The sequence below is a fragment of the Globicephala melas genome, chromosome 6 (assembly GCF_963455315.2).
Source record: "Globicephala melas chromosome 6, mGloMel1.2, whole genome shotgun sequence".
NCBI classification, from domain to species: Eukaryota; Metazoa; Chordata; class Mammalia; order Artiodactyla; family Delphinidae; genus Globicephala; species Globicephala melas.
In genome coordinates, this window is record NC_083319.1 from 84,228,782 (window position 1) to 84,246,327 (window position 17,546).

A 17,546-nucleotide genomic window follows, 5' to 3' on the forward strand; every position below is an offset into this window, starting at 1 on the left:
GCAGAGGATTTATAGCCAACGAGCAGAGTGAGGGGGTCACTGGGTGGAAAAGCACTAAGAGGGTGGGGAGATTCTTGCTAAACTGGCCTAACAGGAGTCTTGCTAAAGGCAGGCCCAGGGCTAGACATCAAAGATAAGGGATGAGGACCTTGCTCAGGTATCAGGGGTGGAGGGACGAGTTAGAGGGATTCTTTGCTAAGCCTGGGCTGGGCAGGCCAAAAACAGGATGGGGGACCAAGATGGAGGCCTAGTCACGAAACGGGCTCCTCAGAGGCTGACTAAACTGTGGTCAATGAGAGTCTCTGTCACTGCTCAGCGCTGCCTGACCCACGACGGGCAGCAATGAATGGGAAAGATAAAGTTATTATTATCAGTAAATGATGCCGATAAAGATTGGTACCTCTAAAAACGTATTTCTCAGGCCCGTTCTCCACGTGCATTACCAACACCACTCTTAGATTCTGACTGTGGACTGGAGGACCAGAACGGGCTGTGGGCAGGGTACTTAACGTAAGTTGTCTTCCCAGAACCAGCCCAAAAGGCTTGACTGAAAATTGTTAACTCACAGGAAAAGCAGAGGCATGTCCTGGCAGCAATCCTAAGAAGTCACAAGGGGGTCCTCTCCCACCCAAGAGCAGAGCTGGCGTGCCGTCAGGCCGGGGGCTGGGTGGGGGGACATGCAGAGCCCCGCAGCGAGCATCACAGCATGCAACACCTTAGGTGGTGATAAACAGCAAACCCCTCGGACCCCACCGCCCAGCCGCTTTAAATACTCTGTGACATCCACACAAACAGAACACCTGGAGATCCACGCTCCGGGAGCTCGCAATCCAGTAGTTGAAGCCCAGGACAATGATACAGGCCACCAGGGCAGCCAGCACGAGGGGCGGCGACTTCATGCTCCGACGCCCGTTTCCCAATCCCATCATCTCACAGACCAGGCTGAGAATCTGCCAAATAAAAACAAACACACAGGCCTCAGTACCAGGATTACCACGCCCCAGGCATGCCACAGGCGTCATTACAACCAACACGAAGGTGTCCTGCCCCGAAACACGGGCTGGCGGCGTCTTCTCCTTGAAATGCAAAGCTGTCGGTGGAGGAGACCGTGTTAAGTAGCCCACCCAGAGCCAGTGGTGTGTGCCCTGGGCAGTGTGGCCAGACCCCTGGGACAGGCTTGTGGGAGCAAGCACCGTCCTAGAAACCCATCACACACAGGCTCAACACCTCAGGCAGGTAACAATTTCTCTTACACTTCAGTTTTCTTGTCTATAATTATAGTTCCTACCTCCCAGTACAATCTGAGAAATCATCATCTCTTTAAGCAGCAATAGCAAATAATAGTGCTTCTACTATGAAGAAATGGAGAAAGACTCCATTTCTCATAATTCCCCAAAGTCTTTTTGATCTGATTCCTAACCAGGGAGGGTTTTTTACCCTGTGACAGAATTGCCAAAGATACCCAGTTAAAGTGTTTCCTGAGCAAAGCCGGAAAGCCTTCTAGAAGTGTGTGAAGCCAGGACCGGAGGTGCCCTGCCTGCAGCAGAAACAGGCATTTATACTCTGCTTCCTTTGAACACTGTTCTCTCTCCCTTTGAAGCCATATCTGTGCAGCACAGCCGAGTTAGGAGAAGATTTCAAGGGCTGCAGGGAGCATGGAGCTTCTTAAAAGGAACACAAATACAGCTGAGAAGAAAGGAGCTATGTTTCACTCACGGGCCTCAACCCCAAGCCAGGTCTGGCTGGATCCTGGCCCTGGTCAGCAAGGACAAGGCAAACTGAGCCAGATCAAAGGTCCTTATCAGAGGGAGGGCAGCACACACAATAAACAGTCTCCCTCAGAACAGATATGCTTTTATGCCAGGTGTGGCCAGCAATGGAGGAAGAGGAAAAGGAGGTGAGGGAGGAGGGGGAAGGGAGACTACCAGGGACTCAGCTTTGAGGTGAAGTTCCTGCAGGTGAGAACACAGAAGAGCTGACAAAGCTGGCTCTCCCCCATGGTACCTGTAGCTAAGTGTGTCCCTGGGAGACATCCTCTCTCTCTGAATGAGCAATCTAGTTGAATCACCTAAAACAAAGCACCCCCAGAATTCCCATGAATTGAGGGCTGAGTCCAGCCTCCAATGGCTGATGGCTTCTTCACCAGCTTCTGGTCTCTCGGGACAAAAGAGGGAAAAAAGTTTTAAATTCAACTGACAGTTGATATCAGCAAACATTGTACATACTAACAGAGACTAATGCTCAGAAATAGTAAAGTTCTAGGAAATTTTATAGATCTGCTAAAAATGTCTCTATTGCCTCATCCTGTTTGATTTTGATCACAAATTTTTTTTTTTTTTTTTTACTCATTAACTTTTTAAAATGTAAGAAGACAAATACAATTGGGGAGAAAAATCACACGAAGTGTAAAATTAAAAGTCCTCCTCTTCCCACTCCACTGGCTGTATCCCTCTATTCCAGCTGCTCTTAACCCTCAGAGAGCATCAGAATCACCTGGGACGCTTCTTAAATTACGAACAACTGGGCCCACTCCTCCTTTCTCTGTAAAATTTTTTGCCCATAATTTTTGGTTGGTGGTGGTGTTTTTAAAATAACCTAATCTTATCACTCTTTTCTTTTTATTGCTTCTAGATTTTGCTTATGTTTAGAAAGACATTTCCTACTCTAAGTTTATATATACATTTACCCATATCTCCCCTCAACATATCTATGTTTTCATATTTATATGTAAATGTTTCATCTACTTGGAATTCCTTTTTGATGTAAGGAGTAAGGAAATACAAAGAAAACAACTTTTTTTTTTTTTTGTAATGGCTGGCCAGTTCCTTGGGCATCCTTTATGGAATAAACTATTTTTACTTAGTTCTTTGAAAGGCCATCTTTGTCATATGCTTAATTCCCTAAAAATAAACTTTTAGATGGGACACTCGATCTTTTGTTATTCCTGCAGATGTAAGTCAGGGTGGGTATACTTTAGCTCTGAAAACAATATAACTCAACTCTCACTTCAAGGACGTGTAGAAATGATCATTTAACATTCTCCTTCCTTTAGCCAGTCAGTAAAAAATTTAATGAGCAACTACTAGGGGACAGGTGCTGTGCTAGCACCAGGAAGCTCAGGGCAGTGTTAAGAGAACAAACTCTGGAAACTGATGGCCAGAGTCGGATCCTGGTTCCACCTCTTCGGAGTCACAGGACCCATCTGTGCCTCACCGTCTTCCTCAGAGGGTTCAAGTGAGTAACAGACGAGTAAAGATATGAGAAGTGCTTAGAACCACAACAGGCACATAGTGTCAATTGCTCGATAAATGCTGACTATCATTATTAGAGATGGAAAGATGAATAACAAATCATTTCCAGATCTGGTCTTTTTCTTGTTCTATAAGAAAAAGGTGATGAATGCTTTCCTTCCTCAATCGTTCTACTTTATAGGAACCAGCCATCTGCATTCTTCCCTTGACTCTGCTGTCAACTGAAGCAGCAGTAACTGTCATCTCCTGGGACTGACTCCGGATACCGCTGCAGCAGTAGGCATCCCAGACCAGGACCACATTATGCAAAAGAGAGATGCCAGGAAGTTGAGTACAGTCTCAGAAGCCCGTCACTGTGACCCAGCACTTGGCCAGCCGGATGGTGTGCAGCCACCCAGAGGGATGGTTAGGAGAGCCCTGGACTTCCCAATGGACACAGGGCTGCCCAGGTAAGAAGATGACCACAGCTGTGCCAAGAGGAAGGGAGGGCCTGCAACGTGCCTCACCATGGACTTCCAGGACTGCAGGAACCCTGCTGCTGAAGACAAAGGGACAAACACAGGTGGTAAATGCCAAAGCCTGAGGAAGACTGAGGGCGGGGAACTCAGAGCCAGAGTTTACAGCTGTCAAACATTTCAAACGCCTTCCTCTCCTCCACCTTAGAATTTATGTAGACTGCAGGGTGATGAAAGTGGGTGGGAGACAGACTGTGTCAGACAGAGTAATAGTTATAATTTAGGCTTCAGAATGTGTTTTGTCTCATATTTGATTACAGTCACCTGACATACTGAAAAAGATTAACCTAAATCAGCCGAACTCTGTGAAATTCCAGGTTTCCCTGGAATGAAAGAAAGTGGTGTGTGTCTGCACTAAAAGTTTCTTGGTAAGTTGAAAAAGTCATTAAAAAAAAAAAAAAAACCCTGCAGATTCTTTCTACTGGCTTAATTTTAAAAATTCAATCTACTGGTTAAAATTATTGTTTGCTTGTAAGCCAAAAATTTTTATAAGCAAACAGAGACCTCTAATTACTTTTTTCAGAAAAAGAAAAAGCATAAGAAAATGGGCAACTGGCCAAATGCATGAGCCCCTTGAACCTCCTAGTTAAATAATTTTTTCATTTCCTCATTTTCACACAGAGGTTTTAAATCATATAGGCAAATATATGGGAGCAATCAAATCGGATTGGCTTGTTTGACCAATGTCATCACTGCAGAAACAACACACCTTCTCCAAACAGCAGGGGAGCTGCACCTTTATTCCTTTTCAGAAGAACTGGCTTCACCCGGATGGCGGAGGGCCAGAGCCGGAGGTGCCCTGCACGGAGTTCCGAAGTCACCATAGTGAAGCCAACAGACTGGAGGACGCCCCACTCAGCATTTTTTTGGAGGGTTTAGAGATATTCTACTCCGTCCCAAGAATGTCTCCAAGGCAGGGGTTAGCATACCAAGGCCCACAGGCCATTGGTGGCCCGTTTTGTAAATAAGGGTTTGCTGAACACAGCCATGCCCAGCCCTTGAAGTACTGCCCACAGCTGCTTTCTAGCTACAAGGCAGAGTTGAAAAGTTGAGATGGGTTATTACGAAGACTGAAACAGTTAAAGTATTTACTATCTTTCCCTTCCGGAAACTTTGCCAACTCCTGCTCTAAACCATTAGGGTTAAAGGACAAGTCCATTGTATTCTCCTTAAACTGCTTTAAAAACTTACTAGGGGCTTCCTTGGTGGCGCAGTGGTTGAGAATCTGCCTGCTAATGCAGGGGACACGGGTTCGAGCCCTGGTCTGGGAGGATCCCACATGCCGCGGAACAACTAGGCCCGTGAGCCTCAACTACTGAACCTGCGCGTCTGGAGCTTGTGCTCCGCAACAAGAGAGGCTGCAATAGTGAGAGGCCCCCGCTTGCCACAACTAGACAAGGCCCTCGCGCAGAAACGAAGACCCAACACAGCAAAAATAAATAAATAAATTACTAAACTCCTACCCCCAACATCTTCTTAAAAAAAAAAAAAAAACTTACTAGGAAGTGCACAGATTCTCCTCCTCTCACTTTCCCAACCTCCAATTTTTCCCCAATTCTAGAAGCTAACAGTTTAGAAAGAAAAACCTTTAATAGCATGGTAAATGTAGTTAATAATATTGTATTGCATATCTGAAAGTTGCTAAGAGAGTAGATCTTAAAAGTTCTCATCACAAGAAAAAAAAATCGTAACTATGTGGTTACAGATGTTAACTAGACTCATCGTGGTGAGCATTTCACAATATATACAAATATTGAATCATTTTGTTGTATGCCTGAAACTAATGCTATGTCAATTATACTCAATAAAATGTTTTAAAAAGAAAAACTAAAAATTAATGTGCATGTTTAGCGCTATGCAGTGAAAATACCAAAAACTGAAGTGAATGAGTGAAAATGAATGAGGAGAACCAAATTCCACTGTGCTTCTTCCAGCACTTGATTTTCTGAAGAAGGGCCACCTTCCCTACAGACACCAAGACTACACGCTGGCAGGCGTTCCCAAATTCCTCCTAGTCTAGTTCAGGAGTTGGCAAACTTCAGCCTAACGGCCGAATCCTGCCAGCCACCTGTTTCTGTACACTGCCTGAAAGCTCAGATTTTAAGTTTTTTAAGTGAAAAAAATCAGAATAATAATATTTCATGACATGAAAAGTACTGAAATATACGAAATTAAAACTTCAGTGTCCCTAAATGAAGTTTTATTGGGATACAACGATGCCCATTCATTTACGTATTGTCTATCGCTGTCGGGCTACAAGAAGTGAGTAGCTGTGACATAGCCCACAGGGCCTGCACAACCTAAAATACCATCTGGCCCTTTACAGAAAAGGTTTGCTGTACCTTTAGACACCTGCTGTAGTTCAGTGGTTCTCAAAGTGTGTTCCCTGGACCAGCAGCATCAGCATCATGTTGGAATGTTAGAAATTTAAATGTTCTGGCCCACCCCAGACCTACCAAGTCAGCGACTTGGGGTCTGTGTTTAAAAGCCCTCCACATGATGCTGATGCAGGTCAAGGTTGAGAACCACTGTCCTCTCCAGAGCTCACTGGACAAGTCTGACAAGTGAATCTTGTTCTGGCTGCACTCATTTATTTTCAAAAAGCGGAAAGACATGTTGGAGGGGGTGTGTTGTTTATCTTTGGAGAAATACTTGTATTTCCCTACTGTTTAAAGGTTGAGTTTGAGTTTTTTCCTCCCAGCTCTTTCATGGCCTTTGGCCTTCCATTTTACTCTACTATTTTCTCACACCTCCCATCTGCAGTTGCAAACACTGTCCCTAAACCTATCTACTACTGTGTGCCCTAGAGAAATAAGGTTTCTTTTTACCTCCCTAAGAGGTAAAGAGTAACCCCAAATGGACTCCATTTAAAGAAACTTCGTCGAGGGTCTTTTCTCCCTTTGGCCATCTCAAAGTCACTGTTCACCTGTGGATAAAGGTACCTCTTCTTTAATCAGAATGAAGTGATCACTAATTCCACAGCAACATGGCTTCTACAGGACCTCCCTCACTGATACAGAAAACACAGAGGAAAGATAAGGAATCATCTATCTGCTACACAGATATAAATGACAGACAGCATTTTGATGGGCTAGACCCTCCAGTTCTGACAGCACTGATATCAGAGAAATAGTTAAAAAAAATTTTTCTAAATCAATCATTAGTATATTAAAATTCTGTCCAAGAATTCACCAAGGCAATACTTTAAAAACTGATAATAGCGAATGAGCCATCTTGAAGTTCCAGCCCAACTGGGCCTCAAAAGACTGCAGCCCAGTCAACCCACAGAATCAGGAGCAATAATAAAATGATGGTTTTAAGCTTGGAGATGATTTGTTACAGAGCAACAGATGATCAAAATACAAACTGTTACATGAAAAAAGTTACAAAATAGTAATTATCATATCCTACTTTTGTTGAAAAAATTTTAAAAATAAACTCAATAAATCAATATATTTTTCTACCATAGAAAATGTATAGCAAATGTTTATAAGGAAGGATATATACAAGTTGTAGTAAGGGAGCAGAATGTATAGAGGAATGAAGCTTTCATTTTTTTTGCTTTATACCATTTTTTTTTCCTCAATGAGCGTATCTTTAACACAAAAGCCAAACAGTAACAATAAAAAATTGAGATGTTAGGAAGACATATAATGGTAACATTAGCAAGTTTTGAAGCTGTATTTGTAGCATTCCCAGATTAAATCACAGTATTTTACAGCTTCTTCTAAAACAAAACAATGACAACATATATATGTATTACGAAGTAGAGAAATACACTGAACTCACTCAAATACATTCCAAGGCTCCCTTCTGTGCTGGACCCCACCACCAGGGACACTAAGAAGACCCAGGTCCCTGTCTTGAGCCTGGGCAGGTAACTGAGAGGAGATGCAGGGCAGCGTGAGGACCCATTTCTGACTTGCTGACGGGGCAGTTCCTCTTCTCCTCCCAACCTCCTGGGCTCATCTGTAAAGGGATAACCTTGGAGTCTGTCTTCTAAGGCTGGTGTGAAAATTAAATGAGGGCATTTACTTGCCACCAAGTAAATACTTAACTGAAAGGAACTGCTGTGGTATTGAGAGTGTGGCTAAAGTGAGAGAACCAACTGTCTACCAGCAGGGTGCATGCATCCCAGAAGGTATAAAAGATGCTCCACCTGGCTGGGGAAAAAATCCTAGAAGTTACATTTATTTTTATCCAAAAAGTAGAATAGCAACTATGTTTTAGCAATATAAATATTACATATAACAAGTTAAATATATTATGTATATACTAATTATTTTACACTATGTTACACCGTACTAATTATACTACCATGAAATACTAATAGTGCTAATAAAAGCAGGAACTGACTGACTGCAACCTCACAAAGACCCTCTGTCGAGGGTCACCTGTCACCAGCCCTCTGAGATGCCTGAAGCACTCCTTTGACTTTGGCAAGCGCACAGTGAGGTAGATGGACAAATTATAACTAAACTAAACCCCACAGAGGATATGAATAGCTTTAAGATTCCTACCGAAAGCACAAATTAAAGCTACACTAATAAACGCAAGCAGAGGTGAACACTAGCCCAAGACTGGGAACACACTTCCCGCCCTGAGTCAGCTTCACCTGAGCCACATCACAAAGTAAAAACAATGATGATGTACTCAGATCTGACAAGAACCAGGCCAAAAATACTCAAAATTCAAGGAGTATATGAAAAAGGGTTTTACCTCCACTGTGATTAACAGTGAATCCATCCCTAAGTTTACACTGAACCTTGAGATACAAGAAAACGATGACGGCAGCACATGTATATAATTTATAATTAAGTAACAAACACACATAAGAGGAGTGCTAAAAATTGGTCTTAATTGAGATATAATTGACATATTACACTGTATTCGTTTTAGGTGTTAAAATTTTTTTACTAACAAGAATGAGCAAAAAAGCTTGGAAACCACAGCAAACTACAATATACATCACTATAAGCATATTATATAGTATTTTTACATATATATTTTTCCTGTCAGGCACTAATTAATGTTCAAAACCTTAGTTAGAGGAAGTTCTATTAATGCAGCCTTGAAGGAAAATAAGATCAAAATGTTGTAAAAATCTGAGAAGGTATGCATTTTTTTCCTGAAAATGGGGGAAATTTCTTTGTGAAGCAAAGTAGTCTCTCTGGGAATTTTGGAAATAATCCTTAAACTTCAAGCCAAGTCTCTCTTTCAGTGTAATTTCATCAGTAACTTGAAAAAGTCTAGAAAAGAAAATAACCACAATTTAGGACCATCTTGGGGGAGCAAGTGAAATCACATTCACACTTTGTTAAGGCGAACGCCAAGAGCATATCAAGACCGTTCCTTTTACTCCTGTGAATTTTTAGAAAATAATTTTAACCAAGTTTTTTTTTTAAACAAAAAAAAGTGCTTTTTTTCCTTATCCAATTACAGATGTTACTTCCCATTCCCCAGGTCATTAAAAAAGAAATTAATCTTTTTCTAAGGCACCTTATTTTTTTCTAAAGAAAAATAAAAACAACAATAATACAACTGAATTAAAGCCCCAGGCACAGGGCCTCATCCCTGTTCCTGCCTCCCCCTCTCCCGGCCACCCCAAGCCTGTTTAGAAGCAGGGCTGGTCTTCAGGAACCACACTACCTTCAAGCTCCCTTTCACTAAACCGCCCGTGATGGGATCCTGTTCCCCACGCAGCACAGCTGGCTTGAAGCGACAGGCCACCTTCTAACTCTTCCCGGCAGAGGCAGTTTCCCCAGGCTCTGCCTGGCTATCCTTTGTGCTTCAGATGCAGAAAGCCAGCTTGCAACATTCACAGGATCTTCAGCACAGTCAGCAGTTCCCTCCCTGCTGGGAAGGTGGCCACATAAATGGACTGAAGGTAGCCCTGGGCCTAACATGGTCAACCATCCTCACTGCTGTTTCAGCCGCACCCCTCAAAAAAACTATATAAATGCAAAATCTTTTCATTCCCCCATCAATAACTGGACCTAGGGCCAGCAATTAGAAAGCAGACGGCATCCTTAGCTCCTAATGGCAACGTCCCCAAAATCTGACACCCCCCCCCCACCAGCATCCCTTCCTCTCTCATCGTTGGTCTTTCATTTTTGAGAAAAACCAAAAAACAAAAAAAAACAAAACAAAAAGTGGTATCTTCACAGGAGAACAAAATATGTCTTGAAGAGTTAACCTGTTTTCTTTAAACATCCTATGAACTCAGTGTTTTCACCACTGGCCCCTTAAAACTTGAATTCTGACCTAAGAACAGCAAGCCTTAGCAAGTTACTGGTTTCTATTTACAAATAAAGTAAAACTATTCTTCACGATAGCATGAGCTTGGCTTAATCTTCTCTAACACAAGTAGAAGGAGCTAGGGATGCCCTAGGAGACCCACAAGGACCAACAAGAGATTCCACTTCTCATGTCTCACGCTACAAAAAATTCAGAAATACTAAAACTGCCAAATTTGAGTCAATCTCATGGCCATGAGTCAAACAGAGTCACTCTAGAGCTGTTAAATATTTAAGCAGGCTACTGGACATCTTACTCTGCTCCTAGGAATGTCCCTCCATATTTGCCTAATTTAGGGCAACTGGGCCTTGAAGACCACAAACCAGACAAAAGAAATCTCAAAACCGTGAAAGCCATACGAGTCTGGTTTTGCAAATTTGTAAACGGGATATCTTAAGCACCATTACTTGCCGAATACAATGATTCTTAAATTCCGCTAAAAAGAACACTCATCAAAATAGGCATTTTGCCTGTTTTGTTTTTACCAAAAAACAATCATTAAGAATACTAAATAGGGTGTGACATATAAAGAGTATGGAAACCCAGGAGACTATTCCTACAGCAGAACAAAAGTTCTGTGGATCCTCCACGCCGCCAAAGATGGGAAATACTGGTACAGGAGGGAACCCGGAGCATCCCTGAGACGGGCTTCAGAGGAGCTCTGGCGGCTCGCAGAACGAGAACCCGGCGTCAAGCTCCCGGTCACCTGCCAGGACGCGACCGCTGCCAACTTGGGCACCGCGGCGGCCCGAGCGCGCGCGAGGCTGAGGGGGAAGAGATGAGCGGCGCGGCCAGCCCGCCCTCCCCGCGTGCCAATCACGCCCGCACGGCAGGCACTAGCGCGACTTTGGAGAATGCTCGCTTTTGACTTTGGATGCCGACGCGCGTGACACAGCTAACAACAAAAAGAAAGGCCCCGCATCGCCCCAGACCAGCCTCCGCAGGGGAGCCCAAGCCGGGAGACGGAACCCGGCGGGTCAGGGCGGCCCCGGGAAGGAGGCTCCGGCGCGGGGAGGCGCGGGGCCGGCCCCGAGCCGACTCCGGTAAAAGGCTGAGGCCCGGGCACAAGCCGGGGGGTGTTTCCGGGACCCGGCGCGGGGTCTCTGGGCGCGGGCCCGGGGCCGAGGAGGGACAAGGAGAAGCAAGGCGGCCAGTGCGGCCGAAGGGCGCGCCGAGCACGCGCGCCGCCCACTCACCTCCTGCAGCGGCTCCGGTGGCCGCTCGGTGCTGCGAGGCCCGGCTCCCAGGCCGCCCGGGCCGCTCTCCCACCGCCGCCGGCCTCACGCTCCCGCCCGCTCCGCGCCCCGCGCAGCCTCCAACGCCGCCGCGTCTCCGGCCTCCGCAGCTGCGAGTCCCCGCCCCCGGGCAGCGCCGGCGGCGCGGTGAGGAGGCGGCCTCGCGAGCGCGAGGAGGCGAGGCCGTGGCCGCGCCCGGACACCCGGCCCCACAGCGCGCGCGCCCTGGCCCGCGGCCGACCTGCGACTGGAGCCGGGAAGCCCCCGTCGCGCCCCCTCCCCTCCGCCAGCAGCCCCTCCCCTCCCCACTGCGGCTCCCGGCGTGCCTTCTGGTCGAGGCTCAGAGAGCCGAGCAGAGCGGTCCAGAGGCTTTCGGAGGAGGCGCGTAAAGGTGGGACGCGGCGGCGGAGATAAGGGGTCCGGGGTGACGGGGCCCCGGGGAGACGGGCCCCGGGGAGACACGCCCCCCAGCACCCCCGCCCCCGCCCCGAGGGAATTTTCCGGAACCCAGAGCTGACCACACCCAGCGCCACACTCCTGGTCACACTCACGTCTCCTCAGTAGTCCTTTTTCTTCCACCAGCCCTTCGCAGTTGGTCGTAATCTCCCCACAGCTGTTAATCTCTCACCGCTAATTTGTCGGGTTGCGACCCTGGGACGGCGTGCAACAGAAAACGAAGATTCCTGGGCGTTGCGCAAGCGGGATTCTCTAGGACTTTCTAAGGATGGGGCTTGGGAATTTGAATTTTAAACAGCGCCCAGGTGGCCTTCGGGCACATGGAAGTTTGAGAAGCACTGATGAGCCACACCTGCCTGAGAAGATGCCACAAAACTAGCAACCTATAGGATAACCATACTAGGAAATTGTAAAGCAGTGGTTCTTAACCGTGACGGCATCGGCCAGACATTGGAATTCTCTGGGAGCTTTTAGAGTATTCAGAGACCACGGTCCCACCTCTGGAGTTCTGAGCCCGAATATTGGTATTTTTGTTTTAAAGCTTCCCAGATAGTTGTAACATGTGGCCAGGATTGAGAACAGTTTTCCTAGAACCATCTCTTTTTAAACCTACCTGGCTCTGGTGTCTGGGGAAAGAGTCCCTTGGCTCGCCCCTCCCAAACCCCAACACCAAAAAACAAGCAGAAACACACGCAAACTCCTGAGGGAACGCTCACAGCCAAAACTGTTTTCAACCAGAACAGACTCCCCTTCAAACAGGTGACCAAGATGTCTTACTACCACCTGAGCATGGATCTCGTTAACTGCAGGAAAAGTATCTTCATGAGCTGACAATAATGACCCCTTTAGAGTGATATTCGAGTATATTCCAAAAAGATGTTTTCATTACCCATTGTTAGACTGCCACCTGGTCAGACTAAGTGTTCAAAAGCTGAGCGTGTGTTGGCTGTCAGCCCTGGCTTTTCCATAGACTTGACTTGTATCCCTTGGCTCTGACCTTCTCCCCACCTTCAGACACGGTAACTTCCCTTATTGCTCCTTTTGGCTCTCGTAGCAATGTTTTGCCTTCTTAGACTGTGGACCATAACTTCCACCTCATTTGCCTCTAAGTATGTTCCCATTAGTGTCTGTGATTTATCAACAGCTAATTAGTCAGTGACTAAGCCAGTGATTCTTAAACACTTTATAGAAGAGGTCCATATATCTAGGTACTAGGGAAGCTGGCTGAGTTAACTACATCTTTATTGAGGGGGGAATCAGTCCTTTCCAAGTTTCATAAGAATCTTTATGACAAAATTTGGAATTTTTAAGATGTAGTTCTTAAAGTTCTTTTAAGATGCAATATTTATATATGCAGTGTTGCATATGTAAATTTGGGTTTACATTTCTTATAAAGTTCTCTTCTGTCTCCTCAAGGCTTCTCACCCAGAACGTTTAACCTAATCACTTTATGGCCCTAAAAATTCAACTGGATAGATTTTGATTAAACAATGTGCAAGGGGCTGTGGTGGTTGGTTGCAGCAGGCCCCCAGGTTTTGTCTGTTCAGCATTCTTTCCCTCACTAGGTAATAGCACCTGATTTTCATACAGGAACCTACCTCCTACTCTCCAAGGAATACAGCCTTGGTCAGACTGTCAATCAAAGTGATGGCCTCTCCAGCTCAAGGGATAGACTGTTGTATTAGTTTTCTATTTGCTACCCTAACAAATTATCACAAACCTAGAGTTAAAACAACAGAGTTCTGTTGGTCAAAAATCTCACTGGGCTAAAACCAAGGTGTCCGTAGGGCTGCATTCCGTTCTGGAAGCTCTCGAGAAGTTCCATTTCACTGCCTTTTCCAGCTTCTAGAGGCTGCTGGCATTCCTCAGCCCATAACCCCCTTCCTTCATGTTCCAAACCAGCAATCTTCAAAATCAGTAACATCTTTCTAATCCTGCTTCCAATAGTCACATCTCTCAGATCCAGCTGGAAAAGTTTCTTCACTTCTAAGGATGCTTGTGATTACATTGGTCCCACCCCAATAATCCAAGATAATCTCTGGAGCTCAAGGTCTTTAATTTACTCACATCTGCAAAGTCCCTTTTGCCACTTAAGGTAACGTTTACAGGTTTCGGGGATTAAGACATGAACATCTTGGACTTCCCTGGTGGCACAGTGGGTAAGAATCCACCTGCCAATGCCGGGGACACGGGTTCAAGCCCTGGTCCGGGAAGATCCCATATGCCGCGGGGCAACTAAGTCCGTGTGCCACAACTACTGAGCCTGTGCTCTAGAGCCTGCGAGCCACAACTATTGAGCCCGTGCACCACAACAAGAGAAGCCACCGCAATGAGAAGCCCACACACCGCAACAAAGAGTAGCCCCTGCTCGCCACATCTAGAGAAAGCCCGCACACAGCAACGAAGACCCAATGCAGCCCAAAATAAGTAAATAAATAAATAAATAAATAAAAGAAAGCCCAACAAATAAGTAAATAAAGAAAAGAAAAGAAAAAAAAAGACATGAACATCTTGAGGGACCATTATTCTGCCTACTACAGACCCCTACTCTCAGCTGATCCATTACACTCTATTTCTGGGATGAGCAAAGTGATGACCCAAGAACTAAAAAAGATCATTGGGCACTTATCTCAGTGATGGCACCCGTCATTTTTGGCATGTAGATCTGTGGGGCTGGTTCCCGTGCTTCCCAAATGGACTTTTCCGTTTATCCTGCAATACTGAGACTTTCCCCATAGGTAGAACTTGCTAGAAATAAATGTAATACATAGTAGAACAACGATACAGAATCAATCAGAGTTTTTGGTTGCAAACAACAGAAACAGCCTTTGTAACTCTTAAGGAAAAAAAGGAATTGATTGGACAAATGTCAAGTTCTCAGAGAGTCAATGGTGAGAATCCATGAAATCATACTGATTGATTTTCAATTTGGAAAACCTAGATGCTGCAGAGGGCTAGGCAGCAGAAATCACTGCAAAAGTGACACAGCAGATAGGGTGAGTATAGTATATATGCCACACTGCTGTATCACTGGACCTCCAACTGACCCCACTTGTTTGCAACACTTGCTCAAGATACAGAGGGAGCTGTCCAGAGGAAGCTTCCAGTTGGAGGACTTTGATTCTATGCCCATCTCCCAGACTAGCAGGGACAGCTCTGGTTTCTGTAGCTGTATGTGGCCACTAATTCCACAAAAGGAGATTGAGGTGCCTATAGAAAGAGGAGGCAAATAACTAGCAAATGCCCCCCACGAATATCCTAAGAGAAATTCAAAGAGCTGTGGAGGAGGCAGAAGTCATGTCTATTTAGGAAAATCAGGAGAGACTGAACAGAAAATGGGTATAGGACAGGGCTGTCCTTATAGAAATAGAATTCAAGCCACATATATAATTTAAAAATTTCCAGTAACTGCATTAAAAAAGTAAAAAGAAAAAAAAAGTAAAAAGAAACAAGTGAAAATAATGTAAATGTATTTTATTTAACCCACTATATCTAATATATCAGTGGTCCCCAACCTTTTTGGCACCAGGGACCGGTTTCGGGGAAGACAATTTTTCCATGGACTGGGGGGGTGGGGATGGTTTCCGGATGATTCAAGCACATTACATTTATTGTGCACTTTAGTTCTATTATTACTACATTGTAATATATAATGAAATAATTATACAACTCACCATAATGCTGACAGGAGGCAGAGCTCAGGTGGTAATGCGAGTGATGGGGAGCGGCTGTAAATACAGATGAAGCTTTGCTGGCTCGCCCGCCACTCACCTCCTGCTGTGCAGCCCAGTTCCTAACAGGGCACAGACCGGTATTGGTCCATGGCCTGGGGTTTGGGGACCCCTGTAATATATTATCATTTCAACATGTTATTAATAAAATACAAATGGGACATTTTACATGCAATAAAATATTTAACAGAAAAAAAGTACACTGCTTCAGGTTTTTTTTTTAATTAAATTAAATTAAAAATTCATTTCCTTCTTGGTACCAGCCACATTTCAAATGCTCAATAGCCACATGTGGCTAGTGGCTATAACATTAAATTATAAAGGTGTAGAAGGACGGTGTATCCGCTTGGATCTAATCTAGAGAGAGAGAAAACACACAGTAATTTAAACAGGGTAAGTTTAAATACAAAGAATCATTAACATAGCAGCAGATTGGACTCATGAGCGTCTGGCTAGTAAAAAGCAAAGAGAACTGTGAAGAATATAGGAACGGAAGGTAGTCTGAGCAGCTGCTGCCCCATGGGGCTGAGGTAGAGCATCTGAGAAAGCTGCCTCTCTATCCACAGGCTATAGGAATAAGACTGAGACCTCCATGGACAGGGCTTGTGGCTCCCTGAGTGGCAGAGAAGTTGCTGTGGCATCAGCAGAACTTGCTGAAAATCTGCCCTCCAGAACTTTCCAGAAATCACCTTCTAAGCTGCCCAGGAAAGCTGTTCATGGGTTGGTTTCTCACGGGAGGCGCTCTCTTACAAAACTGCTCCAGGTGCCTGGAGAAGCTGCTGGTTGCTGCCGGCCACCATGGCGCTGCAGAGCTGGGCGCTGGGGAAGCCGCGTGCGCGGCAGGAGCTCAGCACAGGCCTGGAAGTGTGGAGAAATACACCAGCATGGTGACAGGCCTAGAAAGAGAAAAGCGTGAAGCAGAACAGCAAGGGGACTAGTTCGGATTGGGGAGTCATTATAGATGGGAGGGTAAGATAGAAATGCAGTAAGATAGAAAGGTAGACCCAAGGGTCTACCTCAGACTCAACAAACCATTCTCTACAATATTGTAATTTTCCCCAAATACCACTTTGGTCACATCACCCCTCTCTTAATAACTTTCCATGGCTTTTCCGTGCCTATATAGAATTTAGCATCCTAGACTCTCTGTCCAAACTTCCTCAAGCCAGGCCACTCTCCTGTGCTCCCCACAGACCAGCTTTGCTCTGCTATTCTGCCTAGAAGGTCCCGCTTCCCCCTTCCTTTCCTCACAACTCAGCCCAAAAGTCCCAGTCAGAGCCAACTCCCGTAGTACCCACCACAGTCTGCCCACAATGTGAAATCAGTAAAGTTCCCAAGGGGAGGGACTGCCCTTTGTTAGCGTGGTTTCCTCCCTGGTACTTACACAGTAGGTGCTAGATAAATACTCCAGACTAGACTACAAGCTCCTGTGGGCAGCACAGTGCCCAGGACATTGGAGGCTCTCTCCAGGTATTAAATACATGAAATCAGTGGAATGGAATAGAATAGAAAGTCCTTGTCGTAAACCTCTTGCTGTGTGTGCTTTGTAGCGTCCTTCCTCAGGTACGTATTTCTTACTGACTTTTCAATCCTAAATGCCTGTGGTAAACAGAGCAGTTATCCCCAAAGATTTATTTCACTGTCCTAATCCCAATAATCTGTGAATATTACTCCATATGGCAAAAGATGTGATTAAATAAAGATCTTGAGAGGAGGAGCTTATCCTGGATTATCCATCTGGGCCTGAAATGCAGTCACAGGTGTCCTTATAAGAGAAAGGCAGAGGGAGTTATGGACAGAAGAGAGATGGAAGCTATGTGACCACAGAGGCAGAGATTGGACCGATGTGGCCACAAGCCAAGGAATGCCTGGAGCCCCCAGAAACTGGAAGAGGTAAGCAATGGATTCCTCCCTAGAGCCTTTGGAGAGAGCACAACTGTACTTTCACTACCATGTCAGGATAAAACCTCTGTTGTTGTAAGCCACCCAGTTTTGCTAATTTGTTATGGCAGCCACCGGAAATTAACACAATGTCCAATTCCAGGGGTTGTAGTGATTGAT

At 45.3% G+C, this 17,546-nt stretch overlaps 1 protein-coding gene across 5 annotated transcripts in view; it reads right to left on the minus strand.

The window, feature by feature from the left end:
* GOLM1 (golgi membrane protein 1) overlaps window positions 1–11,418 on the minus strand; it is a 91,405-nt gene extending 79,987 nt beyond the window's left edge. For all 5 annotated transcript variants that reach the window (XM_070045763.1, XM_070045764.1, XM_060301098.2 and 2 more), the window contains exons 1-2: window positions 11,260–11,418; window positions 801–950 (exon numbers count right to left, since the gene is read on the minus strand). In XM_070045763.1, coding sequence (XP_069901864.1) covers window positions 801–929 — 129 coding nt within the window. In that variant the 5' untranslated portion in view covers window positions 930–950; window positions 11,260–11,418. The remainder of the gene's footprint in view (window positions 1–800; window positions 951–11,259) is intronic.
* Window positions 11,419–17,546: the final 6,128 nt, after the last annotated feature.